Source organism: Hypanus sabinus, chromosome 10 (genome assembly GCF_030144855.1).
Source record: "Hypanus sabinus isolate sHypSab1 chromosome 10, sHypSab1.hap1, whole genome shotgun sequence".
NCBI classification, from domain to species: Eukaryota; Metazoa; Chordata; class Chondrichthyes; order Myliobatiformes; family Dasyatidae; genus Hypanus; species Hypanus sabinus.
Window position 1 is genome coordinate 114,072,110 of NC_082715.1, and position 19,454 is coordinate 114,091,563.

General features: G+C 40.0%; 1 protein-coding gene and 1 pseudogene across 5 annotated transcripts in view; one reads left to right on the top strand and one right to left on the bottom strand.

Moving 5' to 3' along the window:
- Positions 1–19,454, top strand: part of LOC132401000 (serine/threonine-protein kinase MRCK alpha-like) — a 573,066-nt gene that overhangs the window by 235,300 nt on the left and 318,312 nt on the right. For all 5 annotated transcript variants that reach the window (XM_059982693.1, XM_059982697.1, XM_059982694.1 and 2 more), the window contains exon 5: positions 5,364–5,512. In XM_059982693.1, the coding sequence (XP_059838676.1) occupies positions 5,364–5,512 (149 nt within the window). The remainder of the gene's footprint in view (positions 1–5,363; positions 5,513–19,454) is intronic.
- On the bottom strand, positions 14,338–16,177 carry LOC132400331 (general transcription factor II-I repeat domain-containing protein 2-like; annotated as a pseudogene).

The following is a 19,454-nucleotide window of genomic DNA, read 5'->3' on the forward strand; positions in this document are numbered from 1 at the left end:
ATTATAAGTAATCTAGAGGTGATTTAAAGTATACGGGAAGATGTGCGTAGGTTACCGTGGATTGGGATCGAAAAGAAATCGGAAGTTCTCTCACTGTGTAAGTCGGAACAGGTACATCCGGTATTATTTAACGTCAGTTAGTCAAACGTTTGTCTTAATATCTAGTATATATTTTACCTTTCCATGCGTATAAAACACTTAAGAATGTATATTTCAGCGCTGGGCTCAGGAAGTTCCTGAGTTCGATCCAGTGACAGACCACTTCCGAGCGCATTGTCCTTCCGTGCCTGGTTGATGTGGAGAATCAAAAACCCCAAACCCAATACAGTAATTAAACCACTGCGTTGCTTAGTAATAATTGTAGCTTTTATCGGGGCAGGGCCTTTCACATGCTCCATTAAAATTGTTCCCATCGTTGACCGACTGTAGCCTAATGCTTTTCCAATGACTGGTGGCGTTTCACCTCTTTCCGATCGCTTTATTATTTCCACTTTATTTTCAAGCGTGATCATGATAATTTTCGTGAACAGAAACACTGCAGATTCAGAGGTCTGCCGTTGGGTCCTAATGTCCACTGCACTGAGACTGGTTAAATGTCTGGGGTTCCGCTGGGTCCTAAGGTCCACCTCATTGAGACAGGTTGAATAAGGGACTTGAGCATCCGTGTTTTTTGGCATCCGCAAGGGGTCCCGGAACCAATTCCTCGCAGATTAGGAGGGTCGACTGTATTTAAAGTTTGTGGAATCCTTCATAAGTGCCTGGTAAAAGTGAGTCAAAGCTGAGAGGTTTGATAAACCACTAACAGAAATAAGGGAATTGAAATGGGTTGCACCATTGTTAAGTTATCAATAGCACAGAATTCAATGAGAGGATAGTAGGTAGTATTGTGGACTTGCAAGATGCAGAGAGTAGCATGTGGTGGTTTCCTGTGCTGAAATTCCCAATTGTAAGTTGTAGTTCTGGTTGTGAGTCTATCCAAGATTCTTGCCTTTACTTAACTGACCAATAGTGTTATTTTTATTCACTGAATAGCTAGCTCAGTATAACTAGAATATAATGCAGCACCTTGTGTAATTTACAAACTTGAATTTTTGTTGCTTTTTTTTTATCCTTTTTAAGAATGACTTTGTAAAAATTTGTTCAGTAACCCAAGCCTCTGTGGAATACAGGTAAAGCCATGCCCACAGTACAATAGAAAGGTCATCCAGAGAAGGATGGTGTATTGTTGAAGCAAGTAAGGTAGATCCAATTATCCTGTGCTGTAGATCCAAAGCAGTCACTGTATAACTCCTAATGCCACTTGCAAGTGAGTGCAGATTTAAGTGGGTCATGCTGATAAAAGCATAATTTGAAGTTGTGATGGTTTAGACTCCTGGGACAATGGCATTAGTTCTGGGAAATGGGATCTGTATAAATATATGTATTACATCCTAGTAGAGATTAATTCAACGTTATGGAAGATTAGAAGCCTGTGACCAGTTAGCCTGGGTCCCTTGTGTTTGTCATATGTATTAAGAATTTGGAAAAGTGTGTTCGTGGTATGATTAGTAAATGATGACACCAAAAATGACGGTATGAATGACAATGTTTCTGTAGATGCTGTTGTAACCTTAGACAATGAATAGAACTGTCCAAGGTCCTTGGATTTAGCTTTGTGGAACAGAGAGACCTAGGATTATTAGTGCATGGTTACTTGAAAATGATAACGTAAGAAGAGGTGAAGTAGGTATGGCATGTATGCCTTTTAAGAGTTGAACAATTCAGTACGAGAGTTGGGATGTCATTTTATGGTTGTACACAATATTGAAGAGATCACATGGAATATTATGTACAGTTCTGGTCAGCCTGCTGTAGGAAAGCTATGATTAAGCTTGAGAGGACGCTGAAAAGATTCTCAAGCATTTTGCCAAAACTAAAGGACTTAAGTTAAAAGTAGAGCCCAGATAGGCTGGGACTGTTTTCCTCCAAACGAAGAAGGTTACGGGATGACTTTATTCTAAAGTCATGAGAGACATGGAAAAGCTGGATGGTCCTCTTCTCAGGGCAGAAGGTGAAGAGGAAAAATTTAAAGAAGATGCGAATGGGAAGTTTTTCCAAAATGGAATTCCAATTTTGTCATTCTTCTGATTTTTTTGTTTTTTCTGAATTATTATCAGATTGCAACACACATGGCAAGTGAAAGGGAAATTTGCATTTGTGGGCACCTTTCATAACTACAGAATGTCACAAAACACTTCACAGCCATTGAAGTATGTTCATTGTTATAATGAAGGGAATCATATAATAAATGTATTCATGTAAGGTCCAACGGGGCTAAAGGGGGTCATGAAAGGTCCATGACAAGTTGGATGAAAGCGAAGTCTGACATGTTATATTTACATTGAGGAAGAGGGTGTGCCCACTCAAGGACAAAGAAGTCATTTTATGCCTGGAACTGAAAGAAATGGGTGAGGTACTGAATGAGTACTTTACATCTATAATTGGAGATCATGGAGGGGTGTGTTGATATTCTGGGATATGCTGATATCAAAAAAAGCTGTATGGGGTCTCTTTTGAAGTGTAATAAAGTGTGTAATTTCCCAGGTCCTCACTTGGGATTATCAGAATTAGATCATGGGCAACTCTTTGGGCTGAGTGAGAGGAACAAAGGGAAAAAGTTCTGAGTAATGTTGATTAAAACTTAAGGAAAAATCTGATACAAGAGGGGGAAGTGAAGGCCACCGATTGTGCAGGCTAGGCTGTGTTCACTCGAGGTTTGATGTTTGGGAGCTGAGTTGATTGAAATCCTGGGAATGTGGATTTGAGGTTGCAGTCAGATCAGCCATGATCCTATTAATCGGATAAATGGAGAAAGCAGAGCAGCTCCTACTTACTTAGAAGTTTGCAATGATTCGGCATGACATCTCAAACTTTGACAAACTTCTATAGATGTATGGTAGATAATACAGTGACTGGTTGTATTGCGGTGTGGCATGGAAACACCAATGTCCTTAAAGAGAAAATCCTCAAAAAGAAGTGAATACAGCCCAGAGCATCACTGGCAAAGTGCTCCCCACCATTCAGCACATCTAGGTGAAGAACTGTCACAGGAAAACAGCATCCATCATCAGGGACCCCCACCACCCGGACCATGCTGTCTTCTCACTATTGTCATCAAGAAGGTGGTACAGGAGCCTCAGAACTCACACCATCAGGTTCACCTCTCAAACCTCCAGTTCTTAAACCACAGGGAATAACTTCACAAACCCCATCACTGAACTGTTTCCACAACCTGTGGACTCACTTTCAAGGGCTATTTATCTGAATGTTCTCAATATTTATTTCTTATTGATTAATTAATTTCTCTTTTGCATTTGCACAGTTTGTTGTCTTTTGCATATTGATTTTTTGCTAACCTTTGAGTGCAGTCTTTCTATTGTGCTTTGACTTTCTGTGTATGCTCGCAAGTCAACAAATCTCAGGGTTGTATATGGTGACATGTATATACTTTGATAATACATTTACTGTGAACTTTGAAAGAGTAGAGCAGGGGTGAGATACCAGCTGGTAGACATTCCTGCTCATACTACTCACTTGTGTACTTAAATGGACTTTTAAAATAGCTTAGTGGCAGTAAGCTTATGGAAAATGTTTGAGTATTTTTGGTTGTTGCTACATTTTTAACAGCAGGGTTTCATAAGGTTGGTTACTTGGTTCTTTTTCCAGAAATATAAATGAATTATATAGATCTGAGGGGCATGATAATATGTTTGCAGATGGTGCAGAAGTTGTGCATGAGGGGAAAGGCTATATGGAGACCACAAGAAGATATATAGTTGGGTTAAAAAAAGAGAATTAGAATTTAATCTTGAGCAGAATAGAATAATGCACTTGCAGGAGGGTTGCAAAGCAAGGGATTAAGTATTAAATGAGAGGATAAAATAGACTACTGCAGGAATTCAGCAGGTTGAGCAGTATATGTGGAGGAGAAATGAATTGATATTTTGGGCCAAGACCATGTATCAGGACTGTTGAGTGGAGAGGGGAGATAGCAAGGATGAAGAGGGAAAAAAAGGATAGAGACAGAACACTATAAGACTGAGGCAAAATAATTTTAACATAAATCTCATAGAAATTGTATCCATCTTTATGCAGATTCTCCAGAATTTTTGATGACAGTGTGTTTAGATTTACAGTATATTTCCCCAACAGTAGTGTGAAAAATGTGCGGTTCTACTAGTGAAAGAGGTTAGAGTGTAACTTAAGCTTTTGGTGCTAGAGATTGAAATTATTATTCCTCATTTGGCTGCATACAGTTTTAACTTTTTTAAAAACCTTTATCTACTTGCACTAAAGATTTTAACTTCCGTGAGTGTTGGCAGATGTTGTGCAGGCAAAGGCAGTGAGCTCACTGATTTTCGATCTAAGACCGGCCAGGAAATGTACTTTCTACAAGTACGTCTGGTTTCTATTAAATTTATAAGTTTATTGTGGAACCACAATATTTAAGTGACTGAAAGAAGTGATTTAACTAAAAAGTAGACGGTACTTGAATCTAGATTGGAAATAAAAACAAAGAATTATAATTAGTTTATTTTACTCTTAAGTTATTTAATTAGGATTATGGAAAGTCATGTTTGTTTAAATGCTCCTTTTAAAAATATGTGCTGCTTTGCATCACGTTTAGAGCACAGGGTGGTTGGTTTCATAAACACATGCTGAGAGTGCACTTGACAGACTTGAGTTGTTCACAGATTCAGCACCATCTAAGTCACTTCAAGCATGTCAGAGATCCTTGCATGAAAAATACATATTTACTTAAATTTGTAGAGTCAGTAACTTACAAGTTCCTTTAGCAGGTTAATCAGCTGTGATTGGATGGTGATCTTTAGGTTCCTCAGTCTCATTTGTGTCAGAAGGTTATTTTCTCATTGGTTTAGCATGTATCATGGTTGTTTTCACCACATTGAAGTTCACAGGGCTACAGACCATGGTTTACACCAGGCAAGTTTCACTGGCCTTAAACTTGGTACTTGGACAACCTCTATCCTGAATGGTGTGATGCATTTCACACAGATATCTTCTTAACGTTAATAGGAGTAGAGGCAACTGATTCCATATCTACTTTCTGGGTATCAGTTTGTCTGGCAGTCGGATTTCTGAACCTCATTGCATAAAGCTTAGCATTAGTTTGATTCTTGAGTGAAGCAATGTAAATTCATAGCAGGATCTCAGTTTCTGTAATACCAGTTAGCTGGAATTTGAATTTCACTGGCGTAAAGGATGCTGCTCTTCTGATGAAAGTGTAATCTAATAAAATTCAATACAAATAGAAATAAGAAAGTTGCCAATTCGCTCACTATTCTGCTTTTCCTTGACTCTAGTATCTTGTTATGGACTACTATGTGGGTGGAGATCTCTTAACACTACTCAGTAAATTTGAGGACCGATTACCAGAAGACATGGCAAAGTTCTACTTGGCAGAAATGGTTTTGGCCATCGATTCAGTTCATCAGTTACACTATGTGCACAGGTAGGATGAACTAACATAATGGTTTGATAGTTTATGAAATGTATTAGAATCTAAACTTTATTTTTGTCACAATTTCGTGGATTGTCATACTTTTCCTGTTTTCTTATATTTACAGATTATTTTAAACTGTTATGTAGTTCCTATTCGTAATGGACTTAACTGTAGCATTTTCAAAATTATTAATTTTTTTGTGCATATGATTACCAGCTTTACAAATGAAAATTAACAAAGAGCACTAAGCTAACATTTGTCACGATTAATGTCAACAAATACCTTCATTGATTTGAGCTGAATTTCTTTAATAACTCTATAAAGAAAGCTGAGAGCTGATTCAAGTAATTTCCCAGCATTTGTTGTCCAGAACTGATTGCAGAGGTGGGGAATTAATTTCATAGATGTAGGGGTAAATAGAATGTAGAGGGACAGCTTTATTTTTGTTCCTTAATCTACTGAATCATTATCCAGTTAACATTTAAAACTAGGAGCCATCACAATTATAGATGTACATTGATGATGGGTTGTTCATTAACATTTCCAATTTCAGAGTAAATTTATTATCGGTATGTACTATATGTTACCCTATGCTACATTTCCTTGCTGAAATTTATAAGGTGAGAAAGAAATACAGTAGATTTTTTTGAAAATTCTTAAACAAAGATCGACATAAACCAATGTGCAAAGGAAATCAAAAATATGCAAATAAAAATACTGAAACATGATTTGTACAGAGCCCTTGAAAAGTGAGTCTGTAGATAGTAGAATCAATTCAGAGTAGTGGTGAATGAAGTTATCCAAAGTAGTTCAGGAACCTGTTGGTTGTAGGGTAATAATTCCTGAACCTGGTGATGTGGGACCTAAGGCTTCTGTACTTCCTACCCGATGGTAGTAGCAAGAAGAGAATATTCAAATTAAAATCAAAACTCCACTGCTCTGTATCACATTTATAACATATAACTGCTGTCCCTGAGAAAGACATGCATAGGAGACATCACCTGTTCACAAGTTCATCACTATTTAAATCTCTTAAAAAATGTCAGAATTCCTTGTATGCATAAGGCTTAATTTTTAAACTACTATGCTGAGTCAATAATCTACAGGTTCCTTTCATAGCAGATGTATGTCACATGCACCTTCATTTCTGCCCCATAATTCACTGAAGTGCACCATACCTTGGTTCCCTTTGTGTGCAAATATCTGCCATTCTCTGTCTCAAATATTCTTAGAGATTGAGTCCTCACCTTTCTCTCATGCAGAGAACTTCAAAGAATTGTCACCCTCTTGGTGAAGAAAATTCTAATCCCAGTCTTGAGTGGCCACCCATTATTCTTAACTCTCTGCTGCCCAGTTCTAGACAATATTCCTGTCAAACCACACAAGAATTTTGTATATTTCAATGAGATTCCCTCCCAGTTCTTTTAAACTGTGATGAATATAGGTGCGGTCTTAGCAATCCCTCTCCAGAGGACAATAAAGCCTGCCTCCACAAAGGACACATGTGTTGCTTTGGATTTCCAGTATCTGCAGAATTTCTCATGTTTAAGGTTTTGCTGCCTCCCAACTCCTGGAATCCATCTGGTTAATCTGCATTGTGTTCCATGCATTGTAAATATATTGTTCCTGAGTTTTGAAACCGGGCCGTTGTTCAGTGTTCCAAGTGTGATCTCGTCAGGACCTTCTATAATTCCATTAAATCAACTTTATTTATTCAAATTCTCTTGAAATAAAGGCAGATATTACTGTTTTCCCTTATTATTGCTTGCTTTACCTACATGTCTATTTTCAGTGATTTGTTTATAAATGCACAAGGTCTCTCTAATACCAAGGTCCTTCAGTCCTTTGCCACTTAAAATATACTACATCTATACTACTTTTTTCTAGTTTTGCACGTTATGTTCCACATTTCTGTCCTTGTCATTGACATAGCCTCTCTTTTATCTTGTCAAAACCTTTCTGCATCCGCTTGGCAAGCTAAATTGTCACCCAGTTTGGTATCATTATAAAACTCAAATATATTACACAATCCTCCATCCAGATCATTGCTGTAGTTTGTGAACAGCTGTGGCAGCTCACCAGTTACAACCTACAGCCTGAAATAAATAATTTTATCTTATGCACTTTTGCATTAATTAACCAGCCCTTAATTCATGCTAATATACTACTTCCGATTACATTCACTCTTAATTTTGTGTAATACTATCTCATGCTCCCCATTATGAATCTGGGTCCAAGAGCCTGCACTCCTTTCCATTCACAGGGACTTGGTTCCTCTGCCCTCTTTCTATTCACTCTGGCGTTGATGCCAGCACTACTTTTTCATCATTGAGGCTCCAGTTTCTGTAGTCCCTATCCACTCACCCTGCTCCTGGTTCTTGCGCTTCCTTCCAACATATCTGGTTTATTGGAATATTAGCTGTTTAATATCTAAATAAAGTGAATTAATATTACATTGATGTAGCTGGGAAAACATGACAATCTGGCATGACTGAAGTCCCATGCAAATGTATATTGAGCTTTTAGAATTAAAAAAAGTAAAAGATTTATCAAGGATGATTTCTGTTTCATAAATCTGTGTTGGTTTTGCCTGATGTTATTTTCTAAGCACTCTGCTATCATGTCCTCATCAATAGGTTCTAGCATATGTCCTATCATTGATATCTGGCTAGTCCCTATTTTCTTTCTTCCTTTCTTAAATAATGGAGCTGTTGTTAATACCTTTTAATCTGTGGGAATATTCAAGAGTGTGGAATTTTGGAACATACTTGTGTTCTGAATTACCTAGGGCCCAGGTGAGACTGCACGTGAAATATTGTGAATGGCTCTGTTCAATTTAAAATGGATATACTTATAATAGGAGATTTGTAGAAAGGCTCACATGTGTGATAATTACCTATCAAGGAAGTGCATTTTTACAGAGCACTAGAGCAGCAAAAGAGCAAACACTTGTCATTCTGATAGTTGTTGCTAAAGCACATTGAATGAATGTAGCTGCAGTTATTCAAATGTGTGAACTAAACAGCAGGATAGAAAATTATTATCCTTTCAGGAACACACTAAGATATTTTTCATGTAAGATGTGATGATTTTCCATTCTCACTCAGTCCAATTTTTCTGAAGTTATTTAACAACTTTTGCCCTCATAAGTACATATTGCTTCTATAAAACAGGCAGATGGGAATAGCTAGCTGGGCAGCCCAGTTAGCTTAGCGGAAAAGCCTGTTTATGTGCCGCATAACTCTATGGCTTTTCATGGGAAAGACTTCACAAAATTGTTCCTGATTTTCCTGTTTATTTTATAATTTCCTCTTGTTATTAAACACTTTGCCAGATACAGGTTTTGCTAACATTAGGATTAGTTTTGTCTACTATTTGTATTATCAAGATGGAGACTAGTATACATTTTCTTTCTACTTCTATGATTAGAAAGAGAAATCCACCTGGCAAGAGAATTTTGGTTCTCTGAAAGTACTGGTTAGATGCCTCACCATATTGTGACTACATCTAAGAAAGTTTATTTTAATTTTAGGGAAGTGTTTAGTTTTCTGTTCATTGTTCAGGCTAATGGATTGTGGGTAGGATTCAGATATGAAAGGCCTTTCTGTGTCACAGCTGTGTCGAGTTTCCTGCTAAAGTTTCTTGGCAGCCATCTTTTCTTGAATAGAAAGTGATAATATAACAAGGACAGCTGGTGAAGTGATATTGCTTTCCTTGTGAAGCTGCACCCACATGCCATATGTATTACACATCCCTTAGAGGGGAATTCTTGTGGATCTTTAGGAAAAGAAGTGAAAGCCAAAACTGCTTTAAATGCAGTCGTTATTTAGATTAGTATATTGCCAGGACACCTAAATCACATAAATAATACTTGATGACAGATGCAGGAATTGACCTGGTCTGGCTTGCATTTAGATGTCTGTACATTAAGAGAAGTGACTATATCAGTTCTATAAGGTTTTTCTGGGCTATGTGTCACTTTTCACAAGCTAATAAAACATTTAAATGTAATTAATCCTGGTGGGACAAAACAACTTTTTTCAAGTGTACTGATTTTAATATCTTAATCCCTGCAGTCAGAAAAAAGTCTTGCAGTAAAGTGCGGCTGTGGAATTGAATTCTAAGCACAGTGCTGGCAAGTTGCTAAAATAAAACGTGCATTGTCAAAACTCTGTTTATAAAACCTTTGCTGTTTTTGCATCAGAATTTCTTTGTATGCCAAAAGTAATAACATTCATGTCAGGCTGCTGTCCATTGGTTAGTGTGGCAGTATATCTGTGTAAAAAAAGTCTAAGCAGTATTAGTTTTTACAGAACTCAAAAACATATTTAGGACAAAAAAAGATAAATCAATGAGTTCAAGCTGTCTGCAGGTTTTTGTGCCATTCTGCACAAGCTTAATGAGTACATCAGATTTCATGCATTTGTATTGCTTCCTTTCAGTACAAGGTGCCATTAGAATGCTCCATTTTCACATTCAATGCACTCATATCCAAACCTAAAAAAGGAAGACTTAGATTTAGAAAGTGACTTCTATAGCCACAGGCCAGGCTAAAGCCCTTTCCATGTATTGAATTACTTCAGAAATACCTGGAATTGAAAATTCAGCAATTAGTTTGTATTTTGCAATCTCAAACAAACAGGTCTGTTGGAATAATTATATAATTTATTTACAGCTGTAAGTCTTCACTACCTCATCAGTAAGAATTCTCTGCTCTCCTTTGAATGAGTGCAATGAGATCCATAATGTGTCCACCTGAAACAAAAGATGGGGCCTTGGTTTAGTGTATCAGAAAAATAGTATCACTGACAGCCCAATACTCCCTCAGTATTGTCCTTGCATGTCAGTGCTCAAGTGCCCAGCCAATGATTTTGAGATGGGTATGCTCTAACTGAGCCACAGCTAATCATTCGTTGCTGATGTGGTGCTGTGATGTACACAAATATCCGATCTGTTAATATGGAGGTGCTGGTACTACTTATGTGAGCTCTGGTTTTTGTCCTTTTGCTTGTCCTCAGGCACTCCTAGGAGAGCACATTGCTACTAATCCTGGATCTTATTCATCAAACATCTATCCATTTCAATCTTACTAATTACACTGTTTTAAATTGGCAATCTCATATAATTTCCATCCTTAAAAGTTTTTTTTTAATTTTGTATTTCTCATTACTGACTCCTAACTTAATGAACTACCTCTTCATTGCCAGTCTGTTCTATTCATCCAATCTAGTGGAGAAATTCATATTAATTCACATCTCCCATGATAACATATATTAGTCATATCAGGACTAAGGTATGGAACAAGCATTAGGAAGTTTATAACCAGTTAATCCTCCACTCATATTAGTTGAAGGATAAATGTTGGATCAGTTTGGGACTGGTTTTTCAAATAGTCAAGACACACACCTCTTCTCTCCCACACTCCCACCCGCAAACTGTACTTGAATTGACTTCATTTCATACATCCTTCATATATATGAGTAAAAGTCTTTACGTTACATCTCTGTCTAAATGTGCAATTTATAGTAATATATAATAAATAGTATATACACCAGGACGGTCAATATAACATAGAAATTGTATCAGCATGAATTAATCAGTCTGATGGCCTGGTGGAAGAAGCTGTCCTGGAGGCTGTTGGTCCTGTCTTTTATGCTGCAGTACTGTTCCCAGATGGTAGCAGCTGGAACAGTTTGTGGATGGGGTTACTCTGGCCCCCAATTATCCTTCAGGCCTTTTTTACCCACCTGTCTGTAAATGTCCTGAATAGTGAGAAGTTCACATCTACAGATGCGCTGGGCTGTCCATATCACTGTCTGCAGAGTCCTGCGATTGAGGAAATTACAGTTCCCATACCAGGCAGTGGTGCAGCCAGTCAGGATGCTCTCAGTTGTGCCCCTGTAGAAATTTCTTGGGATTTGGGGGGCCCATACCAAACTTCTTCAACTGCGTGAGGTGAAAGAGATGCCATTGTGCCTTTCTCACTACACAGCCAATATGTACAGACCACATGATGTGTATGCCGAGGAACGTAAAGTTGTTCATCCTTTCAACCCCAGATCCATCGATGTAAATAGAGGTAAGCCAGTCTCCATTCCTCCTGTAATCCACAACCAGCTCCTTTGTTTTTGTGACATTGAGGGAAAGGTTTTTTTTCCTTGACACCACAGTGTCAGGGTGATGATTTCTTCTTTGTAGGCTGCCTCATGATTATCTGTAATGAGGCCAATCAGCGTCGTGGTGTTAGCAGATTTAATTAGCACATTGGAGCTGTGGGTGACGACACAGTCATGGGTATACAGAGAGTAAAGGATGGGGCTTAGGACACGACCCTGAGGGGCATCTGTGTTGAGTGTCAGAGGGGCAGAGGTGAGGGAGCTCATTCTTACCACCTGCTGGTGATCTTGAAAGGAAGTTCAGGATCCAACTACACAAGGCAGGGTGAAGGGTGGGGTCTCTAAGCTTCTTCTCAAACCTGGAGGGGATTGTGGTGTTGAATGCTGAACAGCATTCTCATATAAGCATCCCTCTTCTCCAAGTGTGTAAGGATAGTGTGAAGAGCTGTGGCTATTGTGTCTTCTGTCGATGGGTTGTGTCAATAGGCGAATTGTTGGGGGTCCAGTGTGGGTGGTAGCATGCTGCAGATGTAGGCCTTGACCAGCCTCTCAAAGCATTTGCTTATTATTGAGGTGAGTGTAACAGGACATCAGTCGTTCAGACATGTTACCTTGTTTTGAAGTGGGAAGGCATTCTACACTAGGAGAGGGAGGGATTTATAATGTCTGTAAATACACCTACCAGTTGTACCGGGCACACTCTGAGTGCCCACCCTGGGATGACATCTGGTCTCACAGCCTTGCGACTGTCCACTCATTGAAAGCACCAGTGTACTTTAGCTTCAGAGATGACCAAGCTGCAGGTCACATCAGCAGCTCTCCTAAGGGGCTCATTGGTGTTGGCAACATCGAATCAAGGGTAAAAAGAAGATCTAGTTCATCTGGGAGTGAGGCAACGATGTTGGAAACTCTACTGCGTTTAGCTTTGAAGTGTGCGATGATGTGCAGGCCTTGTCATAAGCTCTGTGTGTTGTTGGTGGAGAGTTGAGTGTGGATCTTGTCCCTGTATTGTTGTTTTGCTGCTTTAGTGACTTTGCACAGATCGTAGCTGCATTTCTTGAGTTGCTTTTAGACACCGGCAATGTCAGCTCTGTGTCGTGTGGAACTGTTGATATAGGGTTTCCGGTTTGGTTAGACCTTGACCAATTTCTGGGGGACAACATCTTTATTGTGGAAGATATTCCAGTTGACATCATCAAAGCAGTCCTGTAGCCCTCATCAGATTTATTTGCTGATTCCGATTCTTCCAGTAAGTTTTTAATTTGCCAGATATTCTCCTATGACAGGGATATAAGAGTCTTATTCACTCACCACGGGTCAGGAACTATGCAGTGTAATAAGGCATTTGGATAATAGAGGCAGTGGGACAGATGATTGGTGTATGTCTTGTTAATTAGTATAAACACTTGACCTGAGTTTCTCAGATGATTTCAGTTTTCCACCTGTACACCCTTCCCTTATATTTCTTGTACTTCTGGTTTCTGTGAAGATGTGCTTCTTCTCTCCTTGATTTCCATTCTCCTGTGTGGATTTGTATATTCACGACTTGCTGTCATGATCACAGCCTTACAACCGGAACATTATTCCAACTGTTTTCTCCTGTAAGGGCATGAGAAGTTGGAGCAGGAATAGGTCAACCTGCCATTGAGCTTGCTCTGCCATTTGTCAGGGGTGGGGCTGTTCTTTTATCCCACGCTGTTTACCTGTACCATCCTCATATCCCCTAATTTATGTAATATCCAGAAATCTATTGAACTTTGCTTTGAAAAAAGTTAATTGTGCCACAATGTTCCATCGGAGTAGGGAATTCTAAAGGTTAATCATTCTTTATAGTAAGAAACCCATCCTATTTCAGTCCTAAATGGATTACCGCTCATTCTGAGATAATGCCTTTTGGTTCTAGACTTGAGAGAATGCAAATTGAATATACTCCTTGGCTCCTTAAACAGTACACAAGAAATACAGCAGGAGTAGGCCATCTGGCCCATTGAGCCTGCTCTGCCATTCAACATGGCTGATCTGGCCATGAATTCATCTCCACCTACCTGCCTTTTCCCCATAACCATTAATTCCTCTACTATGCAAAAATCCATGCAACCTCATCTTAAATATGTTTACTGAGGTAGCCTCCACTGTTCCATTGTGCGGATAATTCCACAGATTCACCACCCTCTGAGAAAAGCATTTCCTCCTCATCTCTGTCCTAAATCTACTCTCCCAAATCTTGAGGCTATGTCCCCTAGTTCTAGTCTCACCTACCGGTGGAAACAACTTTCCTGTCTCTATCTTATTTAACCCTTTCAGAATTTTATATGTTTCTAAAAGATCTCCTCTCATTCTTCTGAATTCCAGGGAGTATAGTTGCAGGCGACACAATCTCTCCTCATAGTCTACTTACAGGGGGTGTCAAACTCAAATACACAGTGGGCCAAAATTTAAAAATTGGTACAAGTCGAGGGCCGGACTGGTTCAGTGTTTATTGCAAAACTTACTGAAATTAATTTATTACACATATTAACCTGGAACCTGTAGGTTATTGCCTACAAAAACAACATTGAACATTAAATAAATGAAAAGTTGGTTGCATTTATTTCTTATGGCTTTATCTGCAGCTTTTTCGGAGTAATTTCTAATGAAAACATTTTTCCACAGGCCAACACTCTGTGATTCACACTAGTCTAAGCCAGATACTTGGCATCTCATCTTGGATGCAAGTTCATCAATGTTTGGAGTCAGGCTCTGAGCTGAGGAAATCCTCAGAATTGAGTGAAGGTGTTCATCAGAAAGACGACTCCTGTGTGATGTTTTGTTTATCTTCATCAAAGAGAAAAGTTGTTCACACAGATATGTGCTGCCAAACATAGAGAGCATTTGAGCAGCTTGGGTACACAGCTGGGGCATTGTGTCGGGAATGAAACGTAGAAACTGTGCAGCGCCCACCGAGTCATACTTTGCCTTGAGTGTGTCACTACATTGGAGTTCAATCAGCTCCATTTGTACGTTGGTTGGTGCGCTTTCCACGTCAGCTGCAAATGGGTTACTGAGCAGTTCCAACCTGCTTTTTTGGGCTTCAAAGTCGGCAAATCGCCATGTGAAGTCGGCACCAAGTATGCTAAGTTTTTCAGCAAACTTTGCACATGGGAACACTGCGGTAGAAACCTGCTCTTTCATAGTTTGGCAACACGGAAAATAGCTCAAGTTTTCTTGCTGCATCTGCATCTCCCACAGGCGCAGCTTGGTTTTAAAAGCCCTCACTGCAGCATACATGTCTGTGATCACACGACCCCGCCCCTGAAGCTGCAGGTTGAGCGCATTGAGATGGCTCATGATGTCACACAGAAATGCCATTTCACAAAGCAGCTTTTTATCCCGGAGCTCTGTTGTGTCTTTCCCTTTGCTTTCCATGAACTAACAGATCTCCTCACGCAACTCGAAACATCTTTTCAGCTCTTTTCCTTGGCTTAACCATCGCACCTGTGTGTGATAGGGCAAATCATTATATTCTGAACCCAACTCCTCCAGAAACGACTTGAACTCGTGGTGATTTAAACTATTGGCTCTTATGAAGTTAACTGTTCGTGTCATGGTGTTCATTATATGTTCCATTTTCAAGGCTTTGCCACACAACGATTCCTGGTGTATGATGCAGTGATAAGCTGTCAGCTCACCTGTGCCGTTTTCCTCCCGCATCTTCTCCCGGATCCTGCCCACCAATCCACTGTTTTGACCGCACATTGCAGGCGCTCCATCTGTCGTCAGTCCCACAAGTTTATCCCAAGGCAGCCTTATTATATTTACTCATCTGGATACCTCTTCAAAGAGATCTTTTCCAGTAGTTGTGCCATGCATTGATCTTAATCCCAAAAGTTCCTCTGTTACACACAGACTTGAGTCCACTCCACGAATGAAAATTGACAATTGGGCAGTATCAGAAGTGTCCCTGCTCTCATCCACAGCAAGGGAATATGCGATGAAATCTCTTCCCTTCCCCACCAGCTGTTGTTGTAGATTGGTGGCAAGCTCACGTACACGGTCAGCAACGGTGTTTCTGCTCAGGCTCACATTTGAAAATGCTTGTCTTTTATCTGGGCACACGGCGTCGCAAACTTTCATCATGCAGTTTTTAACAAATTCTCCCTCGGTAAAGGGCCGGGCTGATTTAGTGATCTCTGCTGCCACAATAAAACTAGCCTTCACAGCAGCCTCATTTGTGTTTTGGCTTTTGTGAACATAGCCTGCTGTGACGCCAGACTTCTTTTCAACTCTTCTACCTTCTGGAGCTTCTGATTCTTGTCCAGATGCTTGTATTTGTCGTGGTGTTTCGTTTCATAGTGTTGTCTTACGTTATATTCTTTAATTACAGCCACACCGTCTCCGCACACAAGACAAACAGGTTTGCCCTTTATATCTGCGAACATATACTCTGCCTCCCACCTGCCTTGAAAACCCCTGTTTTCAAAGTCCACCTTTTGTTCAGCCATTTTTGGGGTGAGGGATAGCTGAAAGTTGACCACACATGACTAGCGCCATAAGGATACTGATGAGAGAGTAAGGCAAGCGCGAGCAATGCACTGGCAGTGCATTGTGGGATTTGTAGTATTAGTGGTGCATGCAATATACCAGCGGGCCAGCTCTAATAAGAAAAAGAATTTATTCATAAATGATATTCAGGAAATAAACCAGGGAAACCAAATAAACACTAAAAACCCTGAAAACCTGGTACCTGAATAAACTCAGCATTAGCCATATCATACGCCATAGGCGCTTCGATTACTGGGGCCAGCTTTAATAGTAATTAGATATTATCTCGCGGGCCAAGGATAATTCCACCGTGGGCCGGATTTGGCCCGCGGGCCTTGAGTTTGACATATATGGTCTACTACTTTTCAAGGAAACACTTTTCAGATACTGGAGTGTTTCCTTGAAAAGTGACACTCCACTCGAGAAACACTCTGAGTTAGAAACATAGAAAACCTACAGCACAGTACAGGCTCTTCAGCCCACAATGATGTGCCGAGCATGAACACTTTAGAAATTAAGGTTACCTATAGCCCTCTATTTTATGCAAACAAATTAAAATTGTAGAGAATGTTCCAGTATGTTCTCACCAAGGCGTTATAGAATGTCTTCACACCTGTACCCAGATCCACTCAAAATATCGTCCAACAAGCAATGTGTACTCCTAACTGTTTACTGCACACGTATGTTGGCTTTTAGTGACTTGTGTGTCAGGTCCCTTTGACCATCAACATTTCCCAGTTGTTCACCATTTAACAAACACTGCTTTTCAGTTTTATGCACCAGAGTGAATGACCTCACAATCTCCCATGTTATATTCCCCATTAAAGAGAATCCCAAAAATTGTTTATAAGTGTGTTAGGAATAAGATAGTAGGAAGAAGTGGGGCCCCTCAGGAGTGGAGTATGGAATTGTGAGTGAGGTCCTAAATAAATATTTATGATTGGATTCAACAACTCAATGGAAAATAAAGGAGGGCTATGCTGTTATTCTGGAGTGTGTCTATTATCAGGCAGGAAGAAATGTTAGGAATATTGGTGGGCAATATTCTGCAGGATCAGATGGGATCTATCTCAGGATACTGAAGAAGATTTGGGAGGAGATTGCTTGAGTTCTGAGAGTGATCTTTGCACCTCAATACCTAAAAAATGGAGTATAACTAATGTCCCCTTACTCAAAATGGGTAGTGGGAATAAGGCTGGAAATTACAGGCTGGTGCATCTCACCTCAGTGGTGGAAGAGTTGTTGAATAAGATTTTGAGAGACAGAGTTTATGTTCATTTGGAAAGGAGGGGGCTGCTTAAGAGGAGTCAGCATGGTTTTATTCAGAGCAAGATCATGTCCCTCAGGTCTTTGAAGAGGTAAGTAAGAAAATTAAAGACAGTGGTCAAAGTGGTTTATATGGATTTCAGTAAGGCTCTTTACAAGGTCATGCATGGTAGGTAAGTCCAGAAAATTAAGGCACAAGGAATCCCAGGCTTTTCGGCAATTTGGATCTGTAATTGATTTGGCAAAGTGTGTATATGTGTATTGTACTGAAGGTTATCTAAGGATACTGTGGACATAGGTCAGCTGGAAAGTTGGGTGGAGTAGTTGTGCAAAATGTGTTTCTATTGAAGAAACTAGATATCAAATTCTGATCAATATGCAAAGTAAAGTTAATGAGAACACTACCAAGCACATTTTTCCCTCCCCCCCCCCCTTTTGCTTTTCACAGGGATCTCTCCCTACGCGACTCCCTTGTCCACTTGTCCCACCCATCCCTTCCCACCGATCTACCTCCTGGCACTTATCCTTGTAAACGGAATAAGTGCTACACCTGCCCTTATACTTCCTCCCTCATCACCATTCAGGGCCCCAGACAGTCCTTCCAGATGAGGCGACACTTCGCCTGTGAGTCGACTGGTATGGTATATTGTGTCCGGTGCTCCCGGTGTGGCCTTTTATATATTGGTGAGACCCGAAGCAGACTGGGAGACCATTTTGCTGAACACCTATGCTCGGTCCGCCAGAAAAAACAGGATCTCCCAGCCACACATTTTAATTCCATGTCCCATTCCTATTCTGATATATCTATCCGTGGCCTCCTCTACTGTCAAAATGAATCCAAACTCATGTTGGAGGAACAACACCTTATATACCAGCTGGGTAGCCTCCAACCTGATGGCATGAACATTGACTTCTCTAACTTCTGTTAATGCCCCTCCTCCCCTTCTTACCCCATCCCTTACATATTTAGTTGTTTGCCTGTTCTCCATCTCCCTCTGGTGCCCCCCCACCTTTCTTTCTCCCGAGGCCTCCCGTCCCATGATCCTTTCCCTTCTCCAGCTCTGTATCACTTTCGCCAATCACCCTTCCGGCTTTTAGCTTCATCCCACCCCCTCTGGTCTTCTCCTATCATTTTGCATTTCCCTCTCCCCCCACTACTTTCAAATCTCTTACTGTCTTTCCTTTCGGTTAGTCCTGATGAAGGGTCTCGGCCCGAAACGTCAACAGCGCTTCTCCCTATAGATGCTGCCTGGCCTGCTGTGTTCCACCAGTATTTTGTGTGTGTTGTTGTTTGAATTTCCAGGATCTGCAGATTTCCTCGCGTTTAATGAGACTGTTTATACTTTGATGTTTTTCATTCAATACGCTCATCATTGACTATAATTTAAATAAAAATGTCACGCTGTTCCTTTGAGAAAAAAATAATTTTCAGTAAAGAACAGGATTGTTCTTTTAGGAATTGGTGCTAATTTAATGAGCCAAAGCACTTTTTTATTGTTCTGTGATTTGTGTAACATCAAATGCACCTCACACATCTCTATTAAATTTCCAGACCCCCATCTCCCCCTACCCCCAGATTAAAACTATGTCCTCTATTTGACCTTTTACATACTGGGAGAAAGACTGACTAACTGTCCTGTCTGTGCCTCTCATAACTTTATAAACTTCTATCAGCTTCTGACTCACTGAAGAAATCAATCCAAGTTTGTCCAACTTCTCCTTGTAGTTCATACCCTGTAATCCAGGCAATATTCACATGAACCTCTTCCGCACTCTCTAAAATTCTGTAATGCAGCAACAAGAACTGCAACTATACTCCAAATGTGGCTTGACCAAAGTTGAATTTAACTGCAATATGACTTCCCAACTTTTAAACTTAATTCTCCAACTGGGTTGATGAAGGCAAGCATGGTGTGTGCATTCTTTACAGCCATATCTGCTTCTGTTGCCACTTTCAGAGAAATATGGGCCCATAAGCCAAGTTCCTTCTGTACATCAGTGCTGTTAAGGGTCCTGCCATTAAGAGCATCCTTTCACCTTGCATCTGA